General features: G+C 38.2%; 1 protein-coding gene across 5 annotated transcripts in view; it reads right to left on the reverse strand.

Moving 5' to 3' along the window:
• PHF21A (PHD finger protein 21A) overlaps positions 1–11,152 on the reverse strand; it is an 89,544-nt gene extending 78,392 nt beyond the window's left edge. For 2 of the 5 annotated variants that reach the window (XM_088520513.1, XM_088520515.1), the window contains exons 1-2: positions 6,484–6,761; positions 2,074–2,106 (exon numbers count right to left, since the gene is read on the reverse strand). In XM_088520513.1, the coding sequence (XP_088376639.1) occupies positions 2,074–2,106; positions 6,484–6,537 (87 nt within the window). In that variant the 5' untranslated portion in view covers positions 6,538–6,761. Of the gene's footprint in view, positions 1–2,073; positions 2,107–6,483; positions 6,762–11,111 lie in introns of those variants that run through there. The other 3 variants (XM_010221230.2, XM_010221231.2, XM_088520514.1) reach the window with 2 other exon arrangements.
• Between the last annotated feature and the right edge of the window lie 702 nt (positions 11,153–11,854).

The following is an 11,854-nucleotide window of genomic DNA, read 5'->3' on the forward strand; positions in this document are numbered from 1 at the left end:
TGAGAAAGATATTCCATTTGTTAACACAGAGTAGTAGCAGGAAGGTTTTTTGCATAGTGTACTACAAATACAGCACCTCTGGATGAACAGCCAATCTAACTCGAGTGGCTCAACAGAGCCTCATTCAAGTCACTGAGTGCAACAAGTGCAGAGCATCTTTCTAGCACTCAAGGAGACAGCTCAGTTTGAAATTAGGATTTTATTAAAACATCCATTAGTGCTTATCACAGTATAAAGTGCATTCATACTTTTCATTAAGTTTATAAATCAAATAAGGGAAAGGTTAGTTAATACATAATACAGTAATATAATACAGCATACGACAGAGTGCTACCTAAGGCACTCTCACCTCTGCTACTTAAGCAAAGGTATTAGCATACTTTTAACTGTGTACAATATCAACACTGTGGCTATTAATCTTTATTGACATACACACCAAACGAAACAAAATGCATCTAAGCCTTCATTCCCATGTATTTTTAGGCCTCAGCCTATATTTAAGAGAATTACATCTGCCTTAGCACATCATTTATGGCAGCACTTTGCTTACAAATGCACTTAAGTTTAAGATTTTGAAAGCCATAAACATTCCTATAAAGATGTAGATAGAATACGGTTTTTAGCAAGGCTGTTTATTTTTTACTCAAAAAGTTCTGCATTCAATTTAAAGTCTGTGAAGCTCTGCAGAAATATGACACGGAAGCAAAGTTCCCTGCATTTTTCATTTCCTCTTATCCATGTTGTAAACTCTTTACACTAGTAATCATGCATCATTACTAGGAAGAATCACACAGGTTTATTGTCCTACATGAAATATTAAAACTAATGCTGAAGAAAGCTTCCCTATGTTTATATTCCTCCATACAATTTTGGAATGCATTATAAACCTAACCCTTATTTGCAGCGAGGCTTTACCAATACACACACAATTTTAACAGAACTAAGTATTGGTCATTTTTCCTTCTTCCAGATACCACTTAAAAATCCATGAATGAAATGGAATGAATTTAGAGCACTGGAAGCAGGGAGTAGAACGTGGGATCCTCCATTAAGGAATCTCTTCACACTCTTCTGTCTGGTTCCCTTTTGATTTACTCCTTCTGGCTCCATGATCTCTGCATTCCTGCTTGCAGCATGATCTGTTTTTCAACAGATACGAACAGGAAGCAAACTGACCTACAGGCTAATTGCTACAGACCTTTCCTCAAATCCCCTCAGGCTAAGGAAGGTCTATAACCCAGATCTTCCAGTACTCCCATTAGAGAGCTAACTACTTGACTGTCATACAAAAAGCTCTCTTCCTACTCCATTGAGTGTTCATGGTTAAAAAAAATAATGGAGCATTTAGTATTTTACAGGGATGGAGGCGTTTAATAGCAAGCCCCAAGTGAGGTGCCTTTATCCCTATACTTAACATTTCAGAGTCATCAGAAAACTCCAGGTAGCTCCCACTGAGCAAACCGGAGTGCTTAATTGCCGTACAGGATAACACAGTCTCCTCACAGAGTCACTGGGAAGAGGGGAACTTCTCCTCTCTACAAAACGGCCCTGTTATCTGGATTTAGCAGCTCTGAAACAGACTGTGGTTGAGAGATCCCTGCTTTTAGGCACTGCAATACCAAAGCTGTATACCTGGAAGAGGCAGCCTGAACAGCGCCTTAATTTACATTCTTTATTTGGACATCACCTATCAGAAAGGGGTCCAGTGTCTATTATAACTTCCAGTGAACCTCTTAACACTCAAAAAAAAAAAAAAAAGCAAATTCTAATAATGTCATTTTTTACAGAGAGACACTTCTAATAGAATAAAAAGGTTTTGCTCATACTTCATACTTGAATTACACAATAACCATAGGGATTGCTTGATTTAAACAGCCAAGAATATGAAGTGAAAGACTCCAAAAGCTAACAGTTTCTTAACCATCCTTTGCTTAAAGGATTGTTTGTAACAATTTTCTTCTAAACACTATGTCAGCACAAGAGAACATGGTAAAGAAAGTTCTCAGGCTCCATACAAGGCTATTTTCTATATTTTAAGAGTAAATAATGCAATATAAAAAGAAAAATAGTTACCTGTGGATCTTGCTTCATTTGGGCAACCAGTTTCTAGAAAGAGAGAGACAGAATAGATACAGATTTTCATTAAGGATCTTATTGAACAGTCTGAAATTCAACAATTCTGGAAAGTTTTTATAAAAAGATATGGAGTTTAGAGCAATTTTAATAGTAAAATCTAACCCACAAGCAATCCAATATTATATAGTTTCCCAACACATCGTTTATTAATGTGGTAAAACCAACACACTAACACGTCACTGTTGTTCCTTCTCCTAAACAGTTGTGAAACAAGTGATTTCTTTCACGCACAACTTGAAGCAGCTGGGTAAGCCAATCTGATAGCTGTGTGCCCTCCAGAACTGCTGCCGTCTTTGCTTGCAGTCACAAGAAACAGAACACAGAACCACTGTGGACACAAAAGCTGTTTGTATCTTCAAGCGCAGAACGTCTCAAGTCCTGAGGGCCGCCTGTGCGTTGGCTTGGCCGACACCGCATGGAGGACCCATGTTCAGAGGCATCGTTGCCACTTTTCCCCCTCAGTGAGAGGAATCGAGCTCGTTGCAGACGAGCTGCCCTCTGCATCTGCGGGAGGGCGCTCACAGGGCTGCTGTTCACTGTTCTGCCTCCACCCCTTCCTTCAGGCAGCTGCACGAGGATGCTGCCTCTGCCGCTACGCAAGGAAAAAGTTATCTGGCTGTCACTAAAGAAGCCAGAGCCCAGGAAGAGGTGGCCAGGTAAGCAAAAAATCCCCATTTTGGGTTTGATTACTGACAGGCTATTATCCAGTATATTACATGGATCTCTGCACGTGAGCAAGGGACATGGCAAAGCTCTTACTTTCTTCCCCCTTTTCTCATCAGAGCATGGCAAAGGAATGAGGAATAAGGGGGATGAAAGAAACAAAACACATGTTTAATTCCACCTGCATTATTAACAAATCAAAGAACTCCATCTTTGCCAATTTACTACTGCTGGTTAAATTTATTGCATATTCTAAAAGTGTTGTTAATCAGAAAACAAAGCCTTAAAAACACAGTTCTGTGGCACAAAAGTTTTATTTGTTCTAGTACCCTCTTTCCAGTACTAGTCAAGAGCAAACACATTGGCATCCATAAGAGTAACAGGCAACGTATAGGCGTTACTTATCTTCCAGAAATCTACTTCTCAGATGTCTTTGAAGATTATATTCTAAGTTTAATAGTTAGTAACAAACTTCTCTTCCATTTCTGAACTGAGGAATACGCTCCAAATTCCACGATAGCATGCTCCCAGGTTAGCTATAGCAGTCTACATAAGAGGACTTCCATTTTCCTTTGAACTTGCCCTCGAATAATATCATTAGGGGCAAATAAAGTTCCAGAAAAATCATTCTCAACAACCACTCTATTCTCCTTGTTCATACCCGCTTTCCCCCCCATATCTGCCATATTCCCTGTCAGACACCTCTTCCCAATTCAGAGTCTTCTCGTGCACAAATCATTCCCACGCTCTGTTCATTCTCAGCATTTCTGCCAGCAGATCTCTGATTCTGCTCTACTATTTGGGACAAATGGAATCAGAGTGCATGTAACATCCGAGTGCTCCACATCTCTGAATCACAATAACGTCTTTCCCCATCCTCATAGCAAATTCACTGCCCATTATTATATATATAAGACTGGGATTGTTTTCAAGGTGTGTCACTTGCACCATTTATAAACACTGAATTTCATCACTTCACCACACAGTCATTCAGTGTCATGGGAGCAGAGATGCCACATTAGCCACGTGCTTACTTTATTTTTCCTCAGTGCTTTCTGCCACATCAGAGTTTGACGAACAACAAATCTGTTAGCTTTTATACATACAAAGTGCTTGTATGGATTTAGTCACAAGACAATGCAGCCAGTGACCGCAAACTGTTCACAATATATTTAAAAAACAAAAAACTTTCACACTAACCCCAAACAAAAGCTAAGTTTAAGATATTTTAAAACATTCTGTTTTTCTTGAGAGAAAAGGAAAAGGATGGTTTAGGTTCTTTTCTCCTCTTCATCTCCAAGAGCCATCCATGAAGCCCAACTCTTCTGTGAGAAAAGCTAAATATAACTCTTCTAACACCTCTTGCAATTGAAACTATGAGCAGCAGACTGTTTCAAAATAGCCTTAATTAAGTCAACAGAGTAGCAGAATGCACTACTTAGTTGCATCCGATGTAGCTCTCCTCTCACCATAAGCCTCACCACTTGGCCAAGGAAGGTATTTTCGTATTCCAGTTCCACTCCAGCTTAGCAAGTGACCCGGTCAGAATTTATTTATGGAAGAACCTTCCATCATCTCAGCAAAACAAGAAGCCTTGTCTAAATCCTAAATGGCCAAACAACTGCTTTGGATCCTTGCTGGTAGTTTAAGTGGACTGCTGCCAACGAGGCAGTATTACAACTCTAGGCAGAATTCCGAAGGTGAATGGGAAAAGACAGGGAACAAGGAGCTATGCTGCAACCAAAAACACACAGTCAAACCAAAGATCGTTTTCTGTGACCGTGTAAACTGTTGTGACAGGTGAGATGCTGCATCAGGAGGCTAAGATGCTGGGCTTGCACGGCGAAGAGCCGACCTCAGTACGTTCGTCACACAGACACATCCACCTGCCCGGCAGTGACAGAGGAGGGGACGACGCACAAGCGCCAGCCCGGCTTGGCAAGCAGCTGGAAGAGCCCTTGGGGGCGGCGGCGAGGAAAAGCGGCTAAGTAGGACAGTTCTCCAGAACTCCTACAGCACTGCTCTAAGGAAAACTACACCAAAGCACTCTAAAATTACAGAATTTAATACAAACAAAAAAAATTGGCCACTTGAGGAGCATGACAGTAACAACATATGGTTCAAGAAAAGTTCACCAAAACATCCAATAATGTTGCTGTGTTAATTTCCATTGTAAAAAGTTTAGACTTGTTTTTGACTGCAGTAATGGGAAAAATGGGAAAAACAACAACAACAAAACTTCTAATATAATGGCTTGTCTAGTTTTACCAGCTAATCCCAAATTAAATTTAACTTAAATGCAGCAGAGTGCATTTGTGATGAGAGCTGGGGAAAGTACAGGCAAAGGGCACTCTAAAACCTTGAGCCTTGGGTGGGGAGAGTCTTCCTGGAAGTTTTCCAGCATCCATCCCTTTTCCTCATCATCTTTATGAACAGATGCTAAAGCTTATTCAAAGTTTGTGCTCTTAAATTTTTTGTTAGTTTAGGAAGGGAGTAGAGATGTGCATAGGAAAGAAATGCTACTCCGCAAGCACAAGACTAGCCTTCTGATCACCATACAACAGATAATACTTCAATGGATGCTTAAAAGGCCTTAAACGTTTTAAAGTCTTCAACATTTTAAAGTCTTCAGCAATGCCATGGGTAACTTGGTAATTTCATTACCCCCATAACACAGCTTTATAAAGTTCTGAAGACAACAAGTGCCTTGGGGTTTCTGAGGAGAGCACAGTACTTAACAGTAGTTCTAGGAACTCATCTTGGGCCTTGGCAAGTCTCTCTCCCTTGCAGAATTGCATCTTCGTTAATGCAGACCTAGATCTGCTTTGCTAACCCACCCATACAACTTTTTGCACTGCGCTCATTCATTGTACCAGTTAACGGACAAATCACCTTGAAAGTTTGTTCCCATGTTAACCAGTGACTTGTCTAAACATTTTCCCAATTTATAAAACTAATCAGTGTATCTCAACATGCATCTCTCATTCACGTGTGTCAATTGTGAATTTCAAGTGCCTCATAGAAATACTTGAAGAACTGCTGCATTATTCACAGCTGTAACAATTTTATTGCAAGATTCTTTAATAAACATATTTCTTCTTATATTTGCTCTATTTCAACTGATTAACAGTTTGAAATTTCTCATTTTTATCACAATGGAATGGCAAACTACATGTCTACTGCCATGTAACATTGGACAGGAAACCAGTAAAATATCCTACATGTTAAAAAAAAAAAAAAAAATCTGAGCTCAAGCACTATGACATTTTGGGCAGCAAAAGTATATGGTAAGTATCAAAAAGAGAGATACTAAGGCAAAAGATACTCCAGAAGAGAAGCAACACTTATGCATATTTCACTTGCAAAGTTCCTCTTCTGTACTCTTCTATTCCCAAGTAAGTACCGAGGAGGAGTTTAGAACTCGGAAAAAAAATTAAGCCAGAAGGTGCTGAATGCAGAATTTGGAATGTTTTATCACTGCTAAAGAATAAAAAAAATAAAATAAAAACACACCCCCTGACATATTGATGTTTCACATTTGCTAAAAACAACAGATGGTGGGGTCAAAATGCAGACTGTATACAATTCTAAAGCAATTTCAAATTTATTAAGCGCCTTTTTTTTTTTTTTAAACTATACATGATCCCTATTGCCATTACTTAGGAGTAAAACATGAAAAATTACCTGGTGAACCTGAATTTCCACTTTTAGAGCCTCCTGTAGAGTCTGCAGCTCCATTCTCTACCTTCTCCACTTTCTCTAGATGTCTCTTTGCTAATTCCAGTGCTTTTAGTTTCTGGTTTCCTCTTCACTCCAGTGCTATAGAAAAATAAAGACAGAAGTCAGTTAAGAACAAATTAGTATAACAGAGCAGGAATACAGTAGTGAGTTAAGTCTTCTGCAGCTTTCTAGCTTAAATACAATTGATCCTAGGACACAAGAAATTTAACTAAACTCTAAACAGAAGGCTTTCTTCGGAGCAATTTAGCCAAATTTATTTCTTCCCCAATATCCCAAAGCTGACATTTTTGTTATTTATCTTATTATCTGGGAGCTATTTCCTATCAATATCCTATTACATTAGATTAAAAAAATAAGATTAGAAAATTTAGATTAGATTAGAACTAGAGAATTCTGATTAGTTAAGATTAGAAAATTTAACTGTTAAGAATGTTTCAAAAAATCTCTGTAGATGAGAAAATACTCTGCAGATAAAATTCTGCAACCCAAAGGGGAGTGTAAACTGCTAAACAAGATGTATCACATTAATTTTCTTTCAAAGGTATTTTAGGGCTGTCCTTAAAAGGGCTGACCTGCACATAATTTAACAGAACTATCATGTACTAACAAACAGTGCCTGAAGTTTGTACTAAGTTAGCCATTTTGGTTGGAACCTGTTTTGAAGAAATGTAAGGCTGATAAAGCATAAGATTTATTCAAAATCATTAAAATCCCTTACTGTTACTAGGTAGAACTCCAGTAAGTACGAGTTCACCATCTTCACATATACTTCAAACAAATTAATCCCTCTAACCTGTGACATAGAAAAGTATTACAATCCATATTTTTAAAAGCCTTGAAATTTGGACAAGATAATTTTTGTTATAAATAGGTTAAAAGTATCTGCTTCTGAGACAGGATTAATCTTTATCCCATATACTCAAAACACAAAGGAACCTGTGTAAAATTTGGATTAAAAAAAAATCTATAAATACATACACATAAAATCCTTCAGAAAACATTCTATAGTGATCTCTCTGGTCATTTTTACCACATCAGACATCATAAGGAATCACAAGCATTAAAGCAGTGTTTTGTTTTGGTTTTCTCTCACAAATTATTTAACAGGTATAATAGCCAGCTCAGAGGCACTCGTAACAGGACTTCACTGTTTCCAAAAGGATACTGACAATTTAGTATAGATTGTGCACATGGGCTGCAAAGAGAGACCACTCTCTTAAAATACAAAATTTTATTTGATCGGTGTCTTACAGCATCCTGTTATGGTAAATCTGAAGCACTGTCAAGCCTAAGGACTTGTGAAAATAACAAAGTTACGCAGTTATTAGTCTTTGTCTATCCAAATAGAACCAAGTTACCAAAAGAGTATAAGGGATATTTTAAAACCATGATATTTACATTTGTTCCTTTTTGGCATTGTCTACTGTTAGTGTAAATTTTTGTATTTAAGTAACAGAGGCCCAATCGGACTTTCTGGTCAACACGTGGACAACCTTCTCCAAGGGTCTCTCCTGCATGTAACACAGCAGAGCTAGAACAGCTGCCTTTACAGCACTGCTCTCTGTTAAACTGTAATTTGTATCAAGGGATACATGGAAATTACATATAGTTCCCCATTCTATTACCACAAACTTTAATGAGAAAACAGAATCCTGGATTATTACCTCCACTCACAGACAGAACCAACCTCAGTCTGCATTAAGTCCCTGTCACTGCAGTTTCAAAAGAAACCTTCTTTAAAGAACCTGGTGAGAGACTGACTGCTGAAGACTAGAATCATTACAAAGGCAGTGTTTTTTTTATGCCCTAGAAAATTTGGGTTGGGGGTAAAAATACAGGCAAATATGGCTATATTTTCCCCCCAATGCATCTTCGACAAATGAGATGGCAAATTAATAGCTAGCACCATTCTGTGAGTATATAATAACTTTAAAGCTCAAAACGGAAGAGAAAAATGTTTAGCTCAAACGTGACCGTCAATAACAAACATGTTTTTAGTACATGGGCTGTAAAGCCTAATACCAGCTAATGTGGAAAAAAAAGACATGGTACATCTTGCGGGAGCAGGAGGGGAAAATAGCAACTATTATTAACACAGAACTTCATTTGAATGACAGAAATTGCAGTATTGATGGTTCATAAAAACTAATCCAACTTTATTTGATAGATGCCTTTTAAAAGCTAAAAGGGCTTCCAAAACTAATTTTAAGAAGGTTTAAGGAAAATGTGATAGTGCTTTGCAGAAGTGATAGTTCAGTCTAAAACTTTTAGTTGTGTTAATGCAGTTATGGACGGGAACAAGAATAATTCACTGCTTTACTGGCGAATACACATTGTGACAAGCAAGTCAAGAAACAAAGCTATTTCTGAGGCATAATGATCATTTGCTAGTTCCACCCCAAAAATGTGTTACAATTCGAGATGTTGCTTCCATTATAATTTTAAAAACTTAATAGCGTAAGATTCCTTAACTGCAAAAACTTTTAAATACATCTCCTATAAATTGGAAATAGGTCACGTCCTATGACAACCTGAAGAATTAACTTCAAACCGTAATACTGAAGCCTCCTAGAAAAGGCAAGAGAGAATAGCAGAAACTTCTAACCATTCTTCTTCTTGCAGGTTTGCTAGCTCTTCAATCTTTTCTTTTTGCTTGTCCTTCCCCATTATGGTCTCAGAGGAGCTTACTTTGCAATATCATTTACTTCCCATTACCTTCTTCTGGCAAAGTTACACTGCAGCTCATTTTAAACGCAAGAAAACAGCCTCTTCTCCTCTAAAACTAAGCAGCAAGCAATCCAGACAGTGTGCGTGCACATTGGGAACAAGGGAATTAAAGGGACAAATACTCTGTATAATAACTTTACCTCACAAGCTAACAATGACTATTCCAAAAGAGAATACTGGGAAGCAAACAGCAGAACAATTTTTTAAAGTAGGGTTCACATGATCACTGGGCAGATCTGAAAAGAGCATATCCTTAACTAAGGTTTCCCAAGGCCAGCATGATTTTGTGTATGGCAAAAGTGTTACAAAGAAGAGCGAGGCCAAAACTTTTCTGATTTAGTGATAAAAAAACCTTAATGCAAGACAAAGTTACTAACCAGAAATGGAGTATATGCACTTGTAGTTTACCTCCCAAAGCAGGAATAACCATCAAAAGTTATCCCTGTCCAAAATTCCCATTAAGTACCTTCACTATGTTTTCAATATTAATTCTCGAGGGGGAAAGAAGAAAGTGAACATTCTTTACAGCCAACAAATCATAACCTCGGTTCTTTTGTCCTATGCAGAATAATGTCCAGAAATATATATGGGGGCATCTGGTTAAATACTAATAGTATCTCTTTTGAAAAATGATACAGATACTACCTAAAGTTAATACAGAACCACCTAAAAGATTTTCAGATTGCCTGGTGAGTGGCCGCACATATTTAAGAGTAAAAATCTTAAATATTCTTGAACTTCTGTGTTTCTTAGACTGAATGTTGTGAGGAGGTGTAAAGTCCCACAGCACTACAAACTATCTACAGTATCACTTCTGAAAATGTATGAATCTATCTATAGTGGTTTTTACTTTACACTTCAATAAGCAGTATTTTAATTAAAAAGCTTGTAGCTTATTTGAAATTCCAGGGTTTGGCTGGTCTCTCTAAAGATTCTTCATCTCATTAGATTTGAAAAGAAAAAGCTTAAATGCCTTCTTCAGTGCTCAGATTGGTGACTTTCAAAAGAAAAGCAGGGGATTGTGGAGTACCTGAATCTTCTGTGCAATGGCACATACTCTCAGACTTCAAACAGGAGGAATAGTGACAGCAAAAAGTAAATTTGCTGTTTACTGGATAAACTTTAACTCTTGGAAGCAGCAGTCCTCCATCCAATGTCTTGCAAGCACTCATTTTCACAAATAAAATTTTACTTCTTAGGTAGTTGCTTCAAGATTGTTAAAGTTTCACATTCAGTTAAATACTCTAAGGCATCTCAGTTAAGTTAGTGCATATGTTTACATACAATATAAATAACCCAGAGACTAAATGAACCATTAAAACCCATAATAATAATAATTGCATAAGTAAATTAGCACCTATTACTACATCAATTAAAAACAAACAAACAACAACAAAAAAGCCACACAAATGTAGTTCATGTCAGATGTTCTAAAACATAAAACCACTTAACTGCTGATTCAAGGTATATACATAACAAGTGTAGGACCTGTACAAAAGCTATGGATGCCCTCCATGTGTACACGAGGATTATGAGTAACTTGGAATTTGGCACCTAGACTCAAATAAATCTGTTTTCATACTACATAGGAAAAAGAGTGCTATTACTAATTAGATGAAATTTGAAATTACAGACTCAGGCCTCAATCTCATAGATCTCTCATTTTATTTACAGGATTTGTGATTCCATTAGCAATGTTTACTTTTTAAGATTTAACTTCTGAATACAAAACTTGATAGGATTTCTGTTTCACTAAACATCAAACATTTCCAGAAATGGATGCTAACTCTTCTTAAGAACATCGATTCTTAATAAGACATCTTTGCCCAGCAAGAAGTACTTACCAGTTCTGAGAGAGTTATCTCCTTCAGCTCTCTACCCCCTCCTATAAAAGGAACAAAAACAAAAACTAATGAAAAATAGTTTATACTGTTTGAAACAATTAAAAAAAAAAGACAGAATTGGAAAATTTTTTTAAAAACAAATGCAGAAACTAAAAAAATAATAATATCTAACACGGTAAAGAAAGCCAGGGACCCCGACGATTCTAATCTGGATTAAATGGCTAACTATTAGTGCTACTAGGGAAAGAAAGGATCACAGGAATGAGGTTTTCTGGTTCAGCGCAAGGCCTCTGTCCCCCAGCCCGTGCTAAAATCTCTCATCCCCATCACGGTCACGCAGAGTTAAATCACAAGCCGACAGCTGCCGCGCCAGGCCCGAGCGCTGCCACCCCCGGCACGGGCCCTGCACCTCTGCTAGCGGCCACCCCAGCCCCGCAAGGCGCCCGGAGCCCTCGTCCCGCCGCGCTCCGCACACCGGCACCAGGGGCGGCTGAAGGCCCCGGCCGCACGGCCGAGGAGAGGGGCTGCCCCCTGCGTGGCCCTGCCGTGGGGAGCACAGGTGGCACCTCTCACACCAGCCTCCTATGAATCACAGGAAATCGTGAGTCACAGCCCTAAAAAGAGAGCTGCAATATAAATGGCAATTCATTTGCTCAATTACTTTGCCTGAAGCTATTAAAAAACACACACACTCTAAAACACTCCACTGTTTTCTAGTAAAATACTAGAATATTAGTCTATTT

Source organism: Tinamus guttatus, unplaced genomic scaffold (assembly GCF_059628265.1).
Source record: "Tinamus guttatus ecotype Peru unplaced genomic scaffold, ASM5962826v1 Tinamus_guttatus_pri_ptg000089l, whole genome shotgun sequence".
NCBI classification, from domain to species: Eukaryota; Metazoa; Chordata; class Aves; order Tinamiformes; family Tinamidae; genus Tinamus; species Tinamus guttatus.